The 22,895-nt window shown below is 43.0% G+C and overlaps 1 protein-coding gene across 1 annotated transcript in view; it reads left to right on the top strand.

The window, feature by feature from the left end:
• LOC100563644 (calmodulin-like) overlaps window positions 1-22,895 on the top strand; it is a 41,644-nt gene that overhangs the window by 5,994 nt on the left and 12,755 nt on the right. Inside the window, exons 2-4 of the mRNA XM_062966844.1 lie at window positions 2,855-2,976; window positions 10,707-11,217; window positions 15,059-15,073. Coding sequence (XP_062822914.1) covers window positions 10,783-11,217; window positions 15,059-15,073 — 450 coding nt within the window. The 5' untranslated portion in view covers window positions 2,855-2,976; window positions 10,707-10,782. The remainder of the gene's footprint in view (window positions 1-2,854; window positions 2,977-10,706; window positions 11,218-15,058; window positions 15,074-22,895) is intronic.

Here is a 22,895-nt window from a genome sequence, read left to right as displayed (position 1 = left end):
GATATAGTGAAAACATTGACTACAAAAATGCGTTGGATAATCCAGAACATTGGATAAGCGAATGTTGGATAAGTGAGACTCTACTGTAAATGTTTTCTATGTTTTTATGATAGAAGCAATTAGTAAATCACATAATCATAGATTTGGAAGAGACCACATGGACCATGAGTCCAACTCCCTGCCATGCAGGAAAAGCACCATCAAAGTATCCCTGACAGATGGCCATCCAGCCTCTGTTTAAAAGCCTCCAAGGAAGGAGCTTCCACCACATGCTGAGGCAGAGAGTTCCACTGGTGAACGGCACTTCTTACGCTCAGAAAGTTCTTCCTAATGTTCAGGTGGAACCTCCTCTCTTGTAATTTGAACCCATGGCTCCATTGAGTCCTAGTCTCCAGGGCAGAAGAAAAGAATCCTGCTTCCTCTTCCTTATGACACCCTTTCACATATTTATCCATGTCTCCTCTCAACCTTCTCTTCTGCAGGTTAAATATATCCAGTTCTTTAAGACGCTCCTCATAGGGATTAATGGTCTCCAGACCTTTGATCATTTTAGTTGCCCTCTTCCTCTGGACTTCTTCCAACTTAGAGTCAATATCTCTTTTGAACTGTGTTGCCCAGAATTGGACACATAATAATTCCAGGTGAAGAAGTCCGATCAAAGCAGAATATAAAGGCAACATTGAGGGGTACTTTGACCAAGAACCAATTGAGAAACCTTTCTTGAATAAAGAAAAAACACAGTTTTATTACCGCTGGGGTCAAGAGTTAGGTACGCCCAATAAATTGCTCCTGAACCCCTTTGTGACTGCAGCTACAGACATTTTATCTCGATTTTAATTTTTGTTTTCCTTAGATAATTGGCTAACTTATAAATCATGAAGAACACGGGCAGACCTTTCCATATATGGGAGACAAAGAAATTTGAAGGCAGACGTACTTTTAACTAACCATCTCCGTTGTTTAGGTTGTTTAGGCCCAAAATACCATTGGCTTTTTTAGCTGCAGCATCATACTCTTGACTCATGTGTCAGCTTGGTGCCTGTGAATGACATTTATACCTCAGAAACTGTGTTATATAGTGTTACTAGCTGTGCCCGGCCACGCGTTGCTGTGGCTTATGGGAATGCTTTGTTGGCCAGGTGGAATAGCAGTGAATAGCCTTGCAGCCTCAAAAGCCTGAATCCTGGCTGTACCCCGGTGCAATTGTGGCTGAGGGGTTTTCTAGGAGATGAAGTCGGCGGGGCCTAAAGGGGGCAGGGCCTACCCTTCTGACCCGCAACCAGGGTGGAAAACAGCTCTTCCTCGTTCTCTAATTTGAACTTTATTTTCCAGGGTTTTTTTTGTTTGAAAGACGTAGATTGGCTGACTATGTCTTTTGTGGCCAAATTTGCTGTGATTTGGTTCGGTAGTTTTGTTGCTTACTCAGTCCTACAAACTTACATTACATTTCTATATATATAAAAGGGTAATGACATTTCGGCCTAGGACAAAACAACAAAACTAAACGCCCCACAACCTCGAAAATTGACAGCACTATAGATTGATAATAATATTACAATGTAGTACAATATAATAATAATACACTATTATAATTATAATAGCTGTGCCCAGCCACGCGTTGCTGTGGCAAAGTGGTGGTGGTATTGGTTAAAAATTGTTGTGTAATTTTTATTTGACGTTATTTGTATTTTTAAATTAATTTTATTGTAAGTTATCTTTTTATTTATTATATTTTATTATTTTCTTGTATTTTTTTTAGTTATTTTCTGTTATTATAGTATTTTATTGTATTAATTTTTTAGTGTTTGAATTTTTTTAGTGTTTTTTTATTATTTTTTATTGGGTTGCTAGGAGACCAAGTTGGAGGAGCTTAGCCTTCTAACTGGCAGCAATTGGATAAAAGCAATCATTCCTCTCCCTCTAATTAGGACTTTATTTTTCTTTTCTTTTTGTTGTATCAACCTAGAGGCGTGGATGATGGGTTGTGTTGTCAAATTTTGAGGTTGGGGGGCCTGTAGTTTTGTTGTTTTGTGGGTCGCCGTGATGCCATCACTCTTTTATATATATAGATATTATATTGAGGGGACTGTCTCGCTATAGCGGGAGTTGTAGTTCACCCTACAGCCAGAGAGCACACTCAACCCCACCCACGATGCATCCAGAGCAAACTTGCCCAACACAACAAATTTTCAAGTACTGACCGAGTCTGTTGGGGTTAACCTGGGAGTTGTAGTTCACCCACAACCTTATGCATTTGGTACAATTAAAAATGACTTTTTCAAATAACTGAGCACCCAAGCTAGTTTATATATATATAGATACGATCCGTGTAGACCAGGCCTGGGCAAACTTGGGCCCTCCAGATGTTTTGGACTTCAACTTAAGCTTAAGCGGCTGAGGGGGGAAAGGAAGGGGCCTGAGGTTGTTAGGAATGGTGGGAGTTGAAGTCCAAAGCACCTGGAGGACCCAAGTTGGTCCATGCCTGGTGTAGACTCATATAATGCAATTGAACTATGTTATATGAGTCTATACTGTCCATATAATGCAGCTTTAAGCCTCATGATATGGCAGTATAGATGGGGACCCCCAAAGGAAGACACAACCCAATCCCTCCTGACAGATGACCATCCAGCCTCTGCCTTAAAAGCCTCCAGGAGATGGAGATCCCATCTTACCACCAGAAAACCCTTCCTCGTGTTTAGGTCGAGTCTCTTCTCCTGCCGTTTGAATCCATTGTTCCCTGTCCTAGTTTCTGGAGCGGCAGGAAACAAGCCGGGCTCCATCTTCCATATGATATCCTTTCAAATATTTAAGCATGGCTCTCGTGTCACCTCTCCACTTTCTGTTCCACAAGCGAAACAGACCCGTTTCCTGAGCTGCTCCTCAGAGGGATTCCTGGTTTCCAGACCTTCTCGTGGCAACGTCCAGCTTGGAGCCCATCTTCTTCTTGAATTGTGGAGCCCAGGATTATTCCAGGTGAGAAGCCAAAGGGATTTGGGGAGGGTGGCCACATCTCAAGGTCCAGCCTTTGTGGGTCACTCCAAAACAGGAGGATCAACACAAATTCTCTACTTTGGAGAGACTTAGACTTCTTAGTCTCTCTATCCTTTGCTGTAGAGTTAGTCTTATCACTTTCTTAATCAAGTCTATTAATTTGAGATGCAGCTTCCTATTTGGGATGTTTTTTCCTATTGCCAAGCATCAGTATCTTTTCCATGATATGATCACAATATGTCATCCTCAACTGAGTCATTGAAGTCCTTCAAGAAGGAGTCCTGGCTTGATTCGATCTCAGACCCACTTGATTGTTTTCGATGAACATTCCTCCATCACATTTTATATGAGTTGATTGTCTTCCTATCGGCTTTCTTTATAATAATAATAATAATAATAATAATAATAATAATAATAATAATTGACACAACGACGTTGTATGACACAGCAAACAAGATAGATATGCTGGATTTCGTTTCACAAAATCACAAGTCGAATACTTCCCAAGTGTCTAGGACTGTGTGATGTATTTTCGGATGATGCGTGCAGATCCCAGTAGGGTGGCCTTTTGCAGTTGGCAGATCGTAATTTTGTCAATGTCTATTGTTTCCAAATGCCGGCTGAGATCTTTTGGCACGGCACCCAGTGTGCCCATCACCACTGGGACCACCTGCACTGGTTTCTGCCAGAGTCTTTGAAGTTCAATCTTGAGGTCCTGATAGGGTAATAATAATAATAATTATTATTATTATTTTATTTTTGTACCCCGCCACCATCTCCCCAGAGAGACTTGGGGCGGCTTACAGATATAAAACCAGCATACAGTAATATCAAATACAAAAACACACAAATAAATTTAAAAAGGCATTCAAAATCTTTCTTTGCAGCTCAACTTTCATAACCACACATAGAAATGGGAAATAATAATAATAATAATAATAATAATAATAATAATAATAATAATACATTTTATTTATATCCCACCACTAACTCAGAGGCACTCACAAAACACTCAAGGTGTGACACAAAATACAACAAGTGCAGAACAAAACATAGATAATAAACAACATCAACACAACATCATAAATTCACAATACTCACAGCCCGGGCTGTGGCACAGGCTGGTGAGCAGTCAGCTGCAGCCAGCTGCAACAAATCACTCTGACCAAGAGGTCATGGGTTCGAGGCCAGCTCGGAGCCTGTGTTTGTTTCTGTCTTTGTTCTATGTTAAAAGGCATTGAATGTTTGCCTTATATGTGTAATGTGATCCGCCCTGTGTCCCCTTCGAAGTGAGAAGGGCGGAATATAAATACTGTAAATAAATAAAATAAATACTCCTTGGTAAAAACGATAAAATACAGCAATTGCTGTAGATAAAACAGCAGCATTCAATCTCAGAATTGTGAAGTACTGAAAAAGAGTCAACGGTCCTCATATGTGTTTTAAGAGAGTCTAAACATGATCGAAGTCTTGTCGGAAAAGCCAGGTCTTGTATGTGGAAGGTTTGGAGGGTAGGGGCTAGCCTGAAATACAAGGACATGGACAATCCTGGCTTTAGTATTCAAAGTTACTTTCCCATATTCTAACTTTGTGACCATGACCTCTTGGCAAAAAAGTTTCCAAGAAGATCCAATATGGTTATCATTTGGGTTTCCTTGTGGAGAGAAAAGGTGGGGTATAAATAAACATGATATCAACAACAGCAACAACAACAACAACAACAGGCCCTCTGTAGCAACAGATTCTTTCTCCATGGATCTACCAATCCATGGCTTGAAGATCCAAAAAGCAAAGCTTGATTTGCCATGCTTATATAAGGCACTGTTTCTCAACAAGGGTTCTGTATGGGAAGTTTGGACCAATTGTATCATTGGTGGGGTCCAAGGGGTTCTTTGATTGTAGGCGAACTATAAATCCCAGCGACTACAACTCCCAAATGTCAAGGTCTAATTTCCCCTGAACTCCACTAGTGTTCACATTTGGGCATGTTGAGTATTTGTGCCAAGTTTGGTCCAGATCCTTCATTGTTTGCATCCACAGTCTTCTCTGGATGTAGGTGAACTACAACTCCCACACTCAAGGTCAATGCCCACCAAACCCTTCCAGTATTTTCCATTGGTCATGGGAGTTCTCTGTGCCAAGTTTGGTTCAATTCCATCGTTGGTGGAGTTCAGAATGCTCTTTGGTTGTAGGTGAACTATAAATCCCAGCAACTATAACTCTGAAATGGCAAAATCAATCCCTCTCCCAACTCCACCAGTATTTAAATCTGGGCGTATTGGGTACTTGTGCCAAATTTGGTCCAGTGAATGAAACCACATCCTGCATATCAGATATTTACATTATGATTCATAACAGTAGCAAAATGACAATGATGAAATAGTAACAAAAATAATTTTATAGTTGGTCATGACAACACGAGGAACCATATTAAGGAGTTGTGGCATTAGGAAGGTTATATAAGGGTTGCCACCTTAACTATGGCATCGTTTATAGTGAGACTTGAGCATCCATGGATTTTGTGATCCATAGAAGTCCTGGAAGCTCCATGTATTTATATCCTGTCCTTTTACCATCTGTAATATCACTGCAAGCTGCCAGGAAAAGCAACATACAAGGGTTGAATGAAAAGTAATGCCTCCACCTTCGTTATTGGGTTTAGATGGGAGTATTTTAATAAATCAATCCTTAGAATGTGCTCTTTAACTACCACTGTTCACTTTCCCACATAATCACCAGACCTTTGGATACATTTCTGCAAACGATTAACAAGTTTCCTGAAGCCATCATGGAAGAAGTTCACACTCTGTTTCCGCAACCAGCGTCTCACAGGACCCATCGTACACAGATCTTCCGATCTCCAAGCAAAGCAATAATAATGTGACCCACACATTCTTGTGAAATGCTGATTATGCTTGAAATGTCTCTCTGAGTGATATGACGATCGTCCTGAATCAATCTGTCAATCTTTTGCTTGTGAAACTTGGTGGTTGCTGTCACAGGATGTCCAACTCTTTGTTTGTCAGATGTTCCCACCTCAACATCTTTAAACTTACTCGCCCAACGATGCACAGGACTCACATCAACACAATCCCCATAAACAGCTTGCATTCTCTGATGAATCTCCTTTGGGGTGACACCTTCTGCTCTCAAGAATTCAGTGACTGCACGTTGCTTAAGTCACATTGACCGACCGTCTGCGCAGGGTTCCATGCTTGGCACTTTAACAACACAACCGTTCAATGTTAAGGCTTCCCCGTCTGCGCAGGGTTCCATACTTGGCACTTTAACAACACAACCGTTCAATGCTAAGGCTTCCCCGTCTGCGCAGGGTTCCATACTTGGCACTTTAACAACACAACCGTTCAATGCTAAGGCTTCCCCGTCTGCGCAGGGTTCCATACTTGGCACTTTAACAACACAACCGTTCAATGCTAAGGCTTCCCCGTCTGCGCAGGGTTCCATACTTGGCACTTTAACAACACAACCGTTCAATGCTAAGGCTTCCCCGTCTGCGCAGGGTTCCATACTTGGCACTTTAACAACACAACCGTTCAATGCTAAGGCTTCCCCGTCTGCGCAGGGTTCCATACTTGGCACTTTAACAACACAACCGTTCAATGCTAAGGCTTCCCCGTCTGCGCAGGGTTCCATACTTGGCACTTTAACAACACAACCGTTCAATGCTAAGGCTTCCCCGTCTGCGCAGGGTTCCATACTTGGCACTTTAACAACACAACCGTTCAATGCTAAGGCTTCCCCGTCTGCGCAGGGTTCCATACTTCACGCTTTAAAAACACAGCCGTTCAATGCTAAGGCTTCCCCGTCTGCGCAGGGTTCCATACTTGGCACTTTAACAACACAACCGTTCAATGCTAAGGCTTCCTCGTCTGCGCAGGGTTCCATACTTGGCACTTTAACAACACAACTGTTCAATGCTAAGGCTTCCTCGTCTGCGCAGGGTTCCATACTTGGCACTTTAACAACACAACTGTTCAATGCTAAGGCTTCCTCGTCTGCGCAGGGTTCCATACTTGGCACTTTAACAACACAACCGTTCAATGCTAAGGCTTCCCCGTCTGCGCAGGGTTCCATACTTGGCACTTTAACAACACAACTGTTCAATGCTAAGGCTTCCTCGTCTGCGCAGGGTTCCATACTTCGCACTTTAACAACACAACCATTCAATGCTAAGGCTTCCCACCAAATGGAACTGTAGAGGAGAGTCTACTGAACAAGCCAGGACCTGCTGCAGACCAGGACTGACATCGATTGAGGAGTTACGAAGGTGGAGGCATTACTTTTCATTCAACCCTTGTAGATGCCTTACTTTCACTTCTCTTTCCTTGCCTCTCCCAATCTGCATTCAGAGCGATGACTCAGGGAGGAACAGGATGTGATCCTTGCCAGTTTCTCTTTGCGAATATCACTATTGTGTCCTCTTTGTTTTGTTTTTTCACATGTCTGTGTGTCCTGAAAATAAATGGCAGTGAAGGCATTGAGATCGGGAGCACATGGATGCGCATGCAGGAGGGGAAAGTCAACCTGGGTTTTGCGCCCTTGAACTTCCACCTGCTTTAAGGTGTGAGGCAGGAAGTGGTGGGGAAACCCTATATTTGCTTTTGCAGATCCACTCACTCTTTTATGATTTCCTGAGTTGTAAAAGGACCACTTTTCACTTTCTTTCCCTTCCTGGATGTAAAATAATGGAGGATTTGCATAACTATTGGAATGAAAGGGACAAATGTTTGGATTCCCTCACTTTTATTCTACTATGAATTGTTTGAGCTTCTTTCACCTATGGTTTCACCAAGTCCGTAGCCAGAAAAAAAATTCGGAAGAGCTTGAAACTTTTCCTCAAGATGACTTTTGAGGCCAGTGTCTCCTGACCTGGCACCAGATGTCAACAAAGTCCTGAAATGTCCATAATTTGCAAAAGTTCTTCCCGAGTAATAGGTCTGAATTATTGCTTCCTCTTTAAGTTAGTTCTTGTCAACCACAAAGGACCATCGTTTCCACAATTGGCAGAAGTTTGTTGTATGTTTTCCGGGCTGTATGGCCATGTTCCAGAAGCATTCTCTCCTGACGTTTCACCCACATCTATGGCAGGCATCCTCAGAGGTTGTGAGGTGACCTCACAACGTCAGAGACCTCACAACCTCTGAGGATGCCTGACATAGATGTGGGTGAAACGTCAGGAGAGAATGCTTCTGGAACATGGCCACACAGCCCGGAATACATACAACAACCCTTTTGGTGCTAAATTATAAATACACTAGCTGTGCCCGGCCACGCGTTGCTGTGGTAAGTATGGTGGTATGGGAAATAGAGTATCTTATCTGCTTAGAACTGGATTATATGAGGCCCTTTCTACACAACTGTATAAAATGCACACTGAAGTGGATTATATGGCAGTGTGGAGTCAAGATAATCCAGGTCAAAGCAGATAATATAAGATTCTAAATGGGTTATATAGCTGTGTGGAAGGGTCTTGAGTTTACACTGCCATATAATCCAGTTAAAATCTGATAATCTGTATTTTATAGGCAGTGTGGAAGAGGCCTAAGTGAGGCCTAACTCTACCTGTCCCCTGGGCTGAGTGGGTTGCTAGGAGACCAAGTAGCCATCTAACTGGCAGCACTTGGCTAAAAACAATTATTTCTCTCCCTCTAATTAGGACTTTATTTTTCTTTTCTTTTTGTTGTATGAACATAGAGGCATGGATGAGGGATTGTGCTACCAAGTTTAGTGTTTCTGGGATGTGTAGTTTTGTTGTTTTGTCCTAGGCCGAAATTTTATTACCCTTTTATATACCCTGTTTCTCCAAAAATAAGACATCCTCGGAAAATAAGGCCTAGTAGAGGTTTTGCTGAATTACTAAATATAAGGCCTCCCCCAAAAGTAAGACCTATCAAAGTTTTTGTTTGGAAGCATGCCTGGCGCATGCCAAACAGAACACCAGAGCATGCAGAATTGGTAAATGTACATGCCAGTTGTACATGGAAATAATGGTAGTAACAGGAAATTCTTGATAGTTTGTTTGGTTATGTTGGTTTGTGATGACAACTACTGTATAGTATATAATATATGTTCATTTTTTTGTTCAACAATAAATGTGAATTCTTCTTCATGGAAAAATAAGACATGCCCTGAAAATAAGACCTAGCACATCTTTGGGAGCAAAAATTAATATAAGACACTGTCATATTTTCGGGAAAACACGGTATATAGATTACTACATTATGTTACCATGTATTGAGCTGCTTTTTCTGTCGATTTGTTGTAAAGCATGATGTTTTGGTGCTTAATTTGTAAAATCATGACGTAATTTGACGTTTAATAAACTTTTCCTTAATCCCCCCTTATTATCCAACATTTTCACTTATCCAACATTCTGCCAGCCCGTTTATGTTGGATAAGCGAGACCCTACTGTAATTTAATTTTTGTACATCCCAAAGTTTCAACATTCCTGTTTCACCCAATACCCATTTCAGAGATTACGGAGAGGTCGAAATCCGGCAATCCTACAAGAGTGTCGAGCCTGTTCTTCTCATGGTTTCCTTCCAAATCTAGGTCATAAAAAAGAGTGTGGACCATACTTATGGGTCTTTTGGCTGTGGCAGCACAGCAGGTTAAACCACCAGCTGCAGGAAATTTGGCAGTTTGAAGCCACTAGTTGGGGTGAGCTTCCGCTGTTAGCCCTAGCTTCTGCCAACCTAGCAATTTGAAAGCATGCATGCAATGTAAGTAGATCAATAGGTACTGCCATGGAGGGAAGGTAATAAAGGTGTCCCATGCAGACATGCTGGCATAGAGATATCTATGGACAACAGGCTTCCCGGCATGGAAAAATGGAACAAAAGTGTCTGCCCAAGGCTGGAGTTGAGCATTGCCTCCAGACGCCGGAGATGAAAAGGAAGCCTTTACCTTTGTTTGTGTATTGTATGTCGTTGTTGTTCACTGTGTAAAATGCATTGAATGTTTGCCTTAGATGTGTATACTATAATCCGCTCTGAGTCCCTCTGGGGAGATAAAGCAGAATATAAATAAAGTGCATTATTATTGGGTGGTGCATTTTCCGGGCTGTATGGCCATGTTCCAGAAGCATTCTCTCCTGACGTTTTCCCCACATCTATGGCAGGCATCCTCAGAGGTTGTGAGGTATATTGGAAAACTAAGTAAGGTAAAGGTTTCCCCTGACGTTAAGTCCAGTTGTGTCTGACTCTGGGGGTTGGTGCTCATCTCCATTTCTAAGCCAAAGAGCCGGCGTTGTCCATAGACACCTCTAAGGTCATGTGGCCGGCATGACTGCATGGAGCTGAGTAAGGGAAGTTTATATGTGGAAGATCCAGGGGCAGCTAACACCTCAAAAGAAAGGATTCCCCCAGGCAGGAATGAAGCTTGCAAGGCCATAAATGCTAATCAAGGTGCTTAATTGCAACATTCACACCGGCCTCCAACAGACAAGAGTTCTTTCTCCCACCCTGGACCTTCCACAGATATATAAACCTTTCCCTTGCTTAGTTTTCCAGTATAGCTCACAACCTCTGAGGATGCCTGACATAGATGTGGGCAAAACGTCAGGAGAGAATGCTTCTGGAACATACATACATACATACATACAGCCCAGAAAATGCACAACAACCCTGTGATTCCAGCCATGAAGGCCTTCGACAACACATTGTAATATTGTATTATTATTATTATTCAGTTTAGTCAAAGACAACAAGTGTGTGCCCATCTCGAAAGGAAGAGAGAAGGTTCCAGGTGGGATCACAGGCGTCGTCATGGCTCATCGTTTTACGCCGGAGCAGCTGGTGGAATACAAAGAGGCCTTCTCCTTGTTTGACAAAGACGGAGATGGGGCCGTCACCACTGCCGAGCTTGGGATCGTCCTGAGGTCCTTGGGCCACAACCCCACCGAGGTCCAGCTCCAGGCCATTGTCCAAGACGTGGACGCCAACCACAGCGGCAAGGTGGACTTTAATGAATTCCTTGTCCTGGTGGCCAAGAATACAAAGAGCTACGAAGAGGAGGAGGAGGAGATCCGAGAGGCCTTCCGGGTCTTTGACAAGAACGGGAACGGCTACATCACCGTGGGGGAGCTGCGGCACGTCATGACCAACCTGGGCGAGAAGTTGACGGACGAAGAAGTGGACCAGATGATCAAGGACGCGGATCTGGATGGAGACGGGAAAGTGAACTACGAGGAGTTTGTTCAAGTGATGACGGAGAAGTGAAGGCCTCAACGACGTAATAATGGAGGTAGGGGATGCTCTCTTTTTAAACTATACCAAGTTGAGTCTCCCGTATCCAAAATGCTTGCGACCGGACGTATTTTGGATTTCAGATACATATATATATATATTGTATTCTGTCTTTGTTTATAAGGTTTACATGATCTCCATGCTTAGACATGGGTCCCATCTCCAAGATATCTCAGAAGGGTTTGAGATATCTTGGAGATGAGACTCAAGTCGTAGAGTCTCTCTTATCCAAAATGCTTGGGACCAGAAGTATTTTGGATTTCAGATACATATATATTTTGTATTCTATGTTTACAAGGTTTACATGATCTCCATATTTAGACTTGGGTCCCATCTCCAAGATATCTCAGAACAGTTTGAGATATCTTGGAGATGACACTCAAATCATAGAGTCTCTCTTATCCAAAATACTTGGGACCAGAAGTATTTTGGATTTCAGATACACATATATATTGTATTCTGTCTTCGTTTATAAGGTTTAAATGATCTCCATGTTTAGACTTGAGTCCCATCTCCAAGATAGAACGTATGTACAGTTTGAGATATCCTGGAGATGAGACTCAAGTCGTAGAGTCTCTCTTATCCAAAATGCTTGCAACCAGAAGTATTTTGGATTTCAGATAGATATATATATTGTATTCTACTTTTATAAGGTTTACATGATCTCCATGTTTAGACTTGGGTCCCATCTCCAAGATATCTCAGAACGTACGTACAGTTTGAGATATCTTGGAGATGAGACTCAAATCATAGAGTCTCTCTTATCCAAAATGATTGGGACCAGAAGTATTTTGGATTTCAGATACATATATATATTGTATCCTACGTTTATAAGGTTTACATGATCTCCAATGTTAGACGTGGGTCCCATCTCCAAGATATCTCAGAACGTACGTACAGGTTGAGATATCTTGGAGATGAGACTCAAATCATAGAGTCTCTCTTATCCAAAATGCTTGGGACCAGAAGTATTTTGGATTTCAAATACATATATATTTTGTATTCTACATTTACAAGGTTTACATGATCTCCATGTTTAGACTTGGGTCCTATCTCCAAGATATCTCAGAACGTATGTACAGGTTGAGATATCTTGGAGATGAGACTCAAGTCGTAGAGTCTCTCTTATCCAAAATGCTTGGAACCAGAAGTATTTTGGATTTCAGATACATATATATATTGTATTCTGTCTTTGTTTATAAGGTTTAAATGATCTCCATGTTTAGACTTTGGTCCCATCTCTAAGATATCTCAAAACGTATGTACAGGTTGAGATATCTTGGAGATGAGACCCAAGTCATAAAGATGGGACCCACAATCGAGTTGCCATTATCCAAAATGTTTTGAATTTTGGATGCATATATAAAGAGTTTGGATATTAGATGTATATGAACCAGGAGCTATTTCCATGTGTAGCCTTTGGACCCATCTTAAGATATCTTATTATCTATATAGGATTTGAGTCTTGCTTATCTGTTTGGGACCAGAACTGTTTTAGATTTCAGATACATATATATTGTGTATAAAATTAGCTTAGGCTTTGTGCCTAAGGTGTCTATGAACCAGAAATGGTTTTCATGTGCAACCTTTGGTCCCATCTCCAAAATATCTCATGATGTACATACAGGTTGGGTCTTCCTTATCTAAAATGCTTGGGACAGAAGAGTTTTGGATCTTGGATACATATATCTTGTATATAAAATTACCTTAGGTTTTGTGTATGAGATGCATATGAATGAAAAATGATTTCCATGTTTAGACTTGAGTCCCAACTCCAAGGTTTCTCCTTATGTATGAACAGGTTGAATCTCCTTTATCTGAAATGCTTGGGACCAGAAGTGCTTTGGATTTCAAACATTATAATTATCTTAGGTTCAGTGTATAAGATGAATGAACCAGAAATTATTTTCATGTTTAGCTTTTGGTCCCATTTCCAAGGTATTCCATCATGTATGGAAGAGGTCAGGTCTACCTTATCTGAAATGCTTGGGAAGTGTTTTGGAATACCTGTATTTACATGATATATGTACATAATGAGATGCCTTAGAGATCCAAGTCTAAATGCTACATGTTGAGGTGGGAACATCTGACTTGCGTGACAAACAAAGAGTCGGATGTCCTGTGACAGCAACCACCGAGTTTCACAAGCAAAAGGTTGACAGATTGATTCAGGATAATTGTGGTATCACTCAGAGAGAAATTTCAAGCATCATCGGCCTTTTACAAGAATGTGGAGAGCACATGATTGCTTTGTTTGGCTATCAGAAGGTCTGTGCGCAATGGGTCCTGTGAGACGCTGGTTGTGGAAACAGAGTGTCGACTTCTTCCATGACGGCTTCAGAAAACTTGTTCATCGTTGGAAGAAATGTATCCAATTGTCTTGTTGTAGATGAAGGGAGAGATAACGCAAGAGAAATCCTTCTGAGAGGCCAAAATGTCCGGTTTATTATTTCAGCTGAGTCTCTGGAAGTGAAATCTCTTCCAAAAAGCAAATCAGAGAGACGATCAAGGCTTTGACTTGCCTTTTATACATTTTCAGACAAAGAACATGCTTCTACATACATCTCGTCATTAGTACGTCACTTCACATGCTTACATACATGGACATAAATATGCACAATCAGCATTTTCCTATCTAAGTACTCTTAAAAGCGTGTAACAAGTCACAGACACCAAAAGAAAGATCCATCAAGAGGCCACTCTTGACCTGTCAAGTTGTACTAGGAACCAATTCACACTGGAATGTATAGAAAACTGGCCCCCCTTCTCCCAGCTTGTCCTGTCAGCTTGTGCACCCCTAAAATCTAACACAGAGAGAGTCTGATTTTTCCACATTTCACTGCTTCTAATGTGCATACAATATATGTCTAAAAATCCATATTTTTCAGTTCCTCATCAGTCTGGTGATGATGTGGAAAAGTGAATAGTGGTCCTTAAAGAGCACGTTCTAAGGATTATTTCTGCGTTTGATTTATTAAAACATTCCCATCCAAACCCAAGTAACGAAGGTGGAAGCATTACCTTTCATTCAACCCTCATACACTAAGGACCTCATCACACTAGAGCTTGGATCCACTTTAAATCTACTTTAAGGAGTGGGCTTTAAACAGCATTTAAAGTGGATCCATGCTCTAGTGTGATGAGGCACTGCAAGTTGATGGTAAAGGAGGATATGGGAGGATGAGACGGGGGAAAATGACATTTTAATAGCACGTCCAAAAGTGGGTCGGCAGAGGATTACTTGGAATTGCCTTTGCCAAGCCAAGACAATTGATGGTTAGAGAAATAGCTGGGTGCATTTGCTGTGCAAAGATATCTGTTGAGATTACGCACCTTGGCTAAAGGCATCTTGGGATCCTAGCGCGGGATGTGTCATGTGCCAAAGGGGACGTCATGTGCGGCCACCCATTGCCAGGGCTTTAGAAAGGCCGAAAAATCAGGGGTGTGGCCATCAACCCCACGGCAAGGCTACAAGGCTTGGGTCAAGACCTACACTTAAGAAGAAATAGGATGCAAGTCCAAGCCTTGGGGCTGGGAAGAGGGCGTGGAGCCCTTCGGTTCTTCCATCCCAGAATTTCCTGTTTTTCGGAGAAGGAGCCGCCTTTAAATAAGGAGCGAACCGACTCCGGGCACCAGAAAGGGCAAGATGGTCCCCCGCTTCACCAAGCCGGAGCTGGAAGCCTTCAAGAAGCACTGGAACCAGTTTGACTCCAACGGCGATGGGGCCATCAACGCCAGTGAGCTGAAGAGGGCCATCTCCAGCTTCGATGACGCCCGGCGCCGGTTCGGAGGAGAGCCCTCGGATCAAGTGGTGGCCACGCTCATCCGGCAGGCCGACGGCAACGGGGACGGAAGGGTGACCTTCGAAGAGTTCTCCAGGATGGTGATGATGAATTAGGGACCTTCAGGAGGACATCCCTTGAGGTACCTTTAGATGCACCTTTTCTGCTCTCCCCCTCCATCCCCAACAACACCAAGGAAGCCACAAGATAGGTCTACACCAGGCATTGACCAACTTGGACCTTCTCCAGGTGTTTTGGACTCCAACTCCCATAGCTTTCTTCTACTTGATAGAAATTGAATGTAGTCCAAAAGGGTTTCGTAGGAGGCATCAAGGGGTGCTTCTACACCAGTGGTTCTCAACTTGTGGGTCCCCAGTGTTTTGCTCTACAACTCCCAGAAATCCCAGCCAGTTTTGGACTCCAACTCCACATCTTTCTTCTACTTGATAGAAATTGGATGTGGTCCAAAAGGGTTTTATAGGAGGCATCAATGGGTGCTTCTACACCAGAGGTCCTCAACCTGTGAGTCCCCAGATGTTATGGCCTACAACTCCCAGAAATCCCAGCCAATTGTTAGGATTTCTGGGAGTTGAAGGCCAAAACTTCTGGGGACCCACAGGTTGAGGACCACTGGTGCACCATGGCACTAGAGTGTGGTCCAAAAGGGTTTTGTAGGAGGCATCAATGGGTGCTTCTACACCAGTGGTCCTCAACCTGTGCGTCCCCAGATGTTTTGGCCTACAACTCCCAGAAATCCCAGCCAATTGTTAAGATTTCTGGGAGTTGAAGGCCAAAACATCTGGGGACCCACAGGTTGAGGACCACTGGGGCACCATGGTGCTAGAGTGTGGTCCAAAAGGGTTTTGTTGGAGGTATCAAGGGGTGTTTCTACACCAGTGGTCCTCAACCTATGGGTTCCCAGATGTTTTGTCCTACAACTCCCAGAAATCCCAGCCAGTTTCTTGGAGTTGAAGGCCAAAACATCTGGGGACCCACAGGTTGAAGACCACTTTTCTACACTGTTGAATTAATACAGTTTGATGACACTTTAGCTTCCTTGACTCCATGCTATGGAATCCTGAGAGCTATAGATTGACAAGATCACCAGCTTCCCCTTTCAAATGGTGCTCATGCCTCAGCAAACTAAAACTCCTACATCTTTCTTCTACTTGATAGAATTCAATATTGATATTGATTGGCAAATTGGGGCATTATGGCACTAGAGTGTGGTCCAAAAGAGTTTTGTAGGAGGCATCAAGGAGTGCTTCTACACCTCTGGTCCTCAACCTGTGGGTTCTCAGATGTTTTAGCCTACAACTCCCAGAAATCCCAGCCAATTGTTAGTATTTCTGGGAGTTGAAGGCCAAAACATCTGGGGACCCACAGGTTGAGGACCACTTTTCTACACTGTTGAATTAATACAGTTTGATGACACTTTAGCTTCCTTGACTCCATGCTATGGAATCCTGAGAGCTGTAGATTTACAAGTTCACCAGGTTCCTCTTTTAAATAGTGCAAACTACAACTCCCACATCTTTCTTCTACTTGATAGAAATGGTTCTATTGATATTGATTTGCAAACTGGGTCAGTACGGCGCTAGAATGTGGTCCAAAAGGGTTTTGTAGGAGGCATCAAGGGGTGCTTCTCCACCAGTGCTCCTCAACCTGTGGGTCCCCAAGTGTTTTGCTCTACAAATCTCAGAAATCCCAGCCAGTTTTTGGACTCCAACTCCCACATCTTTCTTCTACTTGATAAAAATTGTCCTATTGATATTGATTTGCAAGCTGGTGCATACGGCACTAAAGTGTGGTCCAAAAGGGTTTTGTAGGAGGCATCAAGGGGTGCTTCTCCACCAGTGGTCCTCAACCTGTGGATCCCCAGGTGTTTTGTCCTACAAGTCCCAGAAATCCCAGCCAGTTTCTAGGAGTTGAAGGCCAAAACATCTGGGGACCCTCAGGTTGAGGACCACCATTCTACACTTCAGAATTAATGCAGTTTGACAACACTTTAGCTTCCTTGACTCCATGCTATGGAATCCTGAGAACTGTAGATTTACAAGATCACCAACTTCCTCTTTCAAATAGTGCTCGTGCCTCAGCAAACTACAACTCCCACATTGTTCTTCTACTTCATAGAAATTGTTCTGTTAATATTGATTTGCAAACTGGGGCCTACGCCACTAGAGTGTGGTCCACTGGGTGCTTCTACACTGTAGAATTAATACAGTTTGACGACAATTTAGCTGCCTTGACTCCATACTATGGAACCCTGAAATGCAGCTTGGCACCACTTAAAATGCCAGGGCTCAATGCTATAGAATTATGGGATTTGTAGTTTGGGTGTTCAACATTGTAGAAGCAGTGCTGAGTTTCCGGTGCATTGCTCATAAATGCACACTGATACGCATTGATGCACATGATTCATAATATTTACTCTTTGCTTTCTCTTCTGTCCTTGTGTTTCTTTTGCAGTGCGGCTACAAATCCGGTTTAAATCGAAGCACAATGAGAAGCAAGGATCATCTCCCTCCCTCCGCCCCACCTTTGCCTCGTAGATGGAGGAGGTTCTCCACCGCGTTGAACCTCCTTAGTTGTATTTCACCTCCTCTCACATGTTGATGCCTCCAGCCTTGGGGTGTTGTTGTGCACATGTGTGTCTCCTTTCCAGAATAAATTAACAACCCGCTTTGTGTCGTGGTGCCTTTCGGTCGGGGAAGTGGGTGGGAAGGGAGAAAGATTTAGCAACTCCTTTTCAGAAGGAAACCTTTGGTGCAATTCATAAAATGAGAGAATAGAGCCCCATGCGCTCACCTCCATAGACTGGCCTTTTCCCATGGCACTACGTAAGGAATTTCCGTTCCTGGTTTGAAAGTATTATTAATGTAATGAGCTATACAAAACACAAAAATGGTTCAAAACATAAGTAGTACACAATATGTATATTAGAGCATCATATACATATTACATTCACAGAATCAATGCTCAGTCCTATGGTATATAACCCAAAAGTATCTAACTCAGTATTATAAATCAAACAAGATGATATAAGTCTCTGCAGTCCTAAAAGGATTGGATTGGCTTAAAGGCAAACCGGTTCAGAGTCTCTGCAGTTCTGGAGGGATTCCTCAGGACTCCACAGGTTTAGAATCAATAGTCAAGCCAAGGAGATTGAATCAATGCTGATGTACATCCTGAGTAGCTGGTTATTGACTGGAGTAGGTGGTAATATATCCGTTTACGGCATTTACAACTGGTTCCCGGGTTTTATCCCAGTTTCGGTAACCCTTCTTCTGGTAAGCGGCAAATGTTTTATTATTTCTTATTGATGGCTCTGCTTCAGGTATTATGTTTGCAGTATCAATATGCTGCTGTGGATTTTGTGGAGACTTATATCAACCAATTCAGAAATGACATTTATAGCCCAGGAACAAAAATCATAATGTTAAATAATGCTATTGTTAACTGCTATCAGGTCAACTTTGATTTCTGAACCAAAGCACACACACCTGTCCTGTCAAGAGTCAGACGCCAGTTAACAAACAAAACAGAGTTTTTTCTGAAGATAAGCCAAAAATAACACAAAAACAAGCCATGCTATTTTCCCATGCTGGCATTCAATAAAAACTAAGAACGCTTCAATTCAGCTTTGGAGAAACAAATAGAGTTGACTGCAAGATAACATGCAAAATAAACGAAGGCTTGCAGCCTTCCAAAAGCTACAGAGTATAACAGAAAGTGCAAAAGCTTCTTTTAGCTTCAAATCGTTTCTGAAAACAGACAGCCGGCTCTGCGGAGTTAAAGGGACAGTTCCCAAAAGAAAAACAGCAAACTGGCTTAAAAACAAACAAACTAGAAGAGCAGTAAACTGCTTCCACGGTGCAGATAAAGCCGAAGCGTCAAAGGGATGATGAATAGCCGTTGTCAGGAGAATCCAAGGTCAGGTCGAGAGGCAGTAGCAAATTCCAGAAGTCAGAAGCCGGGAGTAGTCGTCAGTCAGGGAGCGTAGACAGAAGCCAGGTCAAATTCAATCCAAAGTCCGAAGAGGGTGCAGTCATCCAAACCAGGTCCACGATAAGACACAGCGAGAGCCAAGCCAGATGGTATCAGCAGCTAGAAATAGTAATCAGAATGCAGTCCAGGGAAACCCACACAGTTCCATCCCTCTGCTGTAAAGCAGTCCCAGATAACTTACATCCGAATCACAGTCCAAGTCCAGTCTTCACGGAAACACAGAGATCCCAATGGCGCCTCAGCAACACCTTGCCACACGCAAAGTGCTTTGGCCAAACATTCCCATTTTATTCCCCTTCCTCCTGGGTGACCAAACACTCACACCCAAACATCAGGTGTCCCAAATCTACTCAGAGTCCGAACTCTACACAGCTAGAGCTCGTGGATCCGGAGTACCTAGCAATTCATCGGAGTCCCAATCATCCTGCCCACACTTAGCCCATGAACACTTAAAGAACCATCCTCCCTTCTCCAAGCATCCCAAGTGGGATCAGCTCCTGCAGAAACCCCAGGTTCAGTAGTATCCATAGGCCCCAAATCCCCAGACATCTCCGGTGGCTGTGCCCATTCAGTGCCCGCTTCCCCAGCCACCACCTGTTCCTCAGCATCCATCTCCCCATCTGAATCTTCCTCAGAAGATCCCCCATATAGCTCTCTAAGTCGCTTCCTGCGCAACTCCTCCAGTGAACCCTCATCACGAGGGTTTTTTCTTCCTCTTCGGATCCCATCACCATCAACCGTAATCCCCGAAGGCGCAGTCACAACATGTCCTTTTTAAAAATTGTGCCTGAAGCGGATTGAGAACTGTAAGTCGCTTCTGATGTGAGAGAATGGGCCATCTACAGAGATGTTGTCCAGGGGATGTGTTACTATCCTGTGGGAGGCTTCTCATGTCCCCACATGGGAAGCTGGGGCTGACATATGGGAGCTCACCCCATCTCGCGGATTCGAACCACCGACTTTCAGATCTTCAGGTCAGCAGTTTGGCCAGCACAAGGGTTTAAACCATTGCACCACCGCGGCTGTACTGATTTCTACCTTTCCGAGCATTATTGCATGTGGTGGATGCTTGGCTTTGAAACAGTCCACGTGCAAAGGGATCTGGGAGTCTCAGGAGCCCATAAGTTGAGGATGAGTCCCTATGCAATATACCATAGACTGCTGCATTTGGAAAGATGTTTTCAAAGGGTAGGCGAGACGTAGAACTGTGCGCACAGAGCATTATTTTCTGCATTCCCAATGCACTCCTTGATCTCATTCTGCAAACAGAAAAAAGTCCTTTCTGTTTTGACAGGCCTTTGGAGGCGGGTTGTTAAGGCAAGATCAGACATGCATTATGTGCAGGATTTTCAACGCATTATTTGTATTGTGCTACTGTGCTTTGTAGGATCCATGGTTGAAATTTTTAAAAATAGAATTTAACCATTTTTAACCTTTGCGTTTTAATTCATTTTTATTAATTTTAAAATGAAGACCCTTACCATATCCCTGCCCATTATTATATATTATATTGACAGGTCTGAACCCAGGTGTGTGTGTGTGTGTGTCAGGGGTTCAACACCCCCCCCCCAAATTTTCAAAACCCCTCCCGAATTTTTTTTCTGGCTATGGCCCTGCCCTAATCCGTACCAACACAAACTAACAACTAACCTCTATCCCTCTATCCCTCGCTATTTAAAATAGAATATGATAAAGTAAAACGGTGAAATACAAAACCAAAATAAAAATAAAAATACAACTTGGTTGTTGTATGTCTTTCGGGCTGTATGGCCATGTTCCAGAAGTATTCTCTCCTGACGTTTCTCCCACATCTATGGCAGGCATCTTCAGAGGCTGTGAGGCATGGATAAACTAGGCAAGGAAGGTAAAAATATATATCTGTGGAGAGTCCAGGGTGTGACAAGAGTCCTTCGTCAGTTGGAAGCCAGCGCGAATGTTGCAGATAATCACCCTAATTAGCATTGGAAAGGTTTGTCTCTTGTCTGGGCGGCATCCTTTGTTCAGAGTCATTAGCCATCCCTGGAGCTCCTCTGCCCTCAGAGTGTTGCTTCCCATCTACTGTTCTGATTTTTGAGTTTTTTAAATACTGGTAGCCAGATTTTGTTCATTTTCATGGTTTCTTCCTTTCTGTTGAAGTTGTCCACATGCTTGTGGATTTCAATGGCTTCTCTGTGTCGTCTGACATAATAGTTGTTGGAATGGTCCAGCATTTTTGTGTTCTCAAATAATATCCTGTGTCCAGGTTGGTTCATCAAGTGCTCTGCTGATGACCGTCACCCCGGCTTTCAAATTAATTTGAAAACGCAGCGGAGAGTTCCGCAGATCGCTCACCAAAGGAACGGAACGGGACCGCAGCAGACTATTATTAAAAGATCCTTTTTTTCTTTCACTTTCCCCTTCCCTGAACTATGTAACAAATCCCCCCAATAAAAGTAGCATTTATTTTAACAGTAGCACTCTCTATCTGGTTATTTTGTATCTTTCTCTGACTCCTTCCTTTGCATGCAATTTCTCTCTCTCTCCCGTCCCTTTAACTCCGGCTGAGGTTTCTCCGCCATAGATTAATATGGCGGACGATACAAATCGGCTCATATCTCTATCAAAATTACCCCTAGAACGCTCCTCTTTTAGTCCTAACCCTTTCTAAGGCTCCTGACTCGAAGACAACCAGCGGAACCGGAATCGGTCCAGTTTTCGGCACCTCAACAGCTGATTGTCAAACGGGACCGACTGCTCTCTTCCAGCCTTATCTCGTACTTCCCTCTCCCCGCGACTCGCGGAGTGGTTTTAAGAGATCCCTAGCCCCTTTCTGTGAACTGGGGATGGGGAGATCGCTCTCTCGCTGGGGAAACATAGTTCTCCAAGAACCCTTACCCTCTCTACAGCTGCCAGGGGGTGCCCGGACGGGTGCCCTCCACGTTTCATTCATACTTTCATAATTTTATGAAGGAGAAGAACACTCTTCCCCAGACCTACCCCTGGACTTATGAAATCCTATACTTCCAAAGACTGCAACCCACATGTGCCTCTTCCCCATGCCATCTCTACGAATTCCTCCCATCACAGATGAACTCTTTTCCCTCATGTATCCATGAATTTGCATATTCTATGTACCTGGACACCCTCATGACCCACTGTTGTATGAATTTCTAATCGTTGGGCTAACTTCATGAATTATGAAATCATGCTGTTTGAACTCCACTCATATGACTTTCCATATTGGGTTCCCCAGATGTTGTAAACCTCGTTCTTATCAAATGTTTTCAATTGTTTATATCATCCATGATTCCCCTTTATGCAATGTAACCCCCTTTATGGATTCTCCCTTATTTCCATGAAATCTATCTATCTGCCTATATGTATTTATACTCTTTGGGATCCCCTGAAAATATGTGTTTTTCCCAGCTGGGTTTATGTTCCAACTTTATTTTAATTTTCATTCTATCCCATATAATTGTCAAATCATGAAATCAAATGGGAAATATTATGACCCCAACGTGAACCCTAGTCCCCATGATCCAGACCTCCCTTCCCAAAAACAAAAGGATAATCTGCCACAGTTTAATCCAATCTCATTCCGATCGCATGGACAATATAGGGCTTGAGTCACCAAATTCCTAGAGGTGATTCGCCCCCAAGGCAAACATTGTCATATCCCAGGCCAGGACGCCTCAGGAAGGCACCCCTGGGGAGCCCGTCAATGACGGCTCATCACCACCCTTCTTTACTTCCCGTCTGACACCCCAAAGACATATCTAAAATCTGTGAACGTGACAGGACCCCGGACATCCTTGATGGGTGCCATTAATTCCTTTAGAAATCGGCTGGGCCAGAATTAAT

The sequence above is a fragment of the Anolis carolinensis genome, unplaced genomic scaffold (genome assembly GCF_035594765.1).
Source record: "Anolis carolinensis isolate JA03-04 unplaced genomic scaffold, rAnoCar3.1.pri scaffold_35, whole genome shotgun sequence".
NCBI lineage: Eukaryota > Metazoa > Chordata > Lepidosauria > Squamata > Dactyloidae > Anolis > Anolis carolinensis.
Note: the sequence above shows the minus strand (reverse complement) of the source record. Positions and strands in the feature narration are given on the sequence as shown.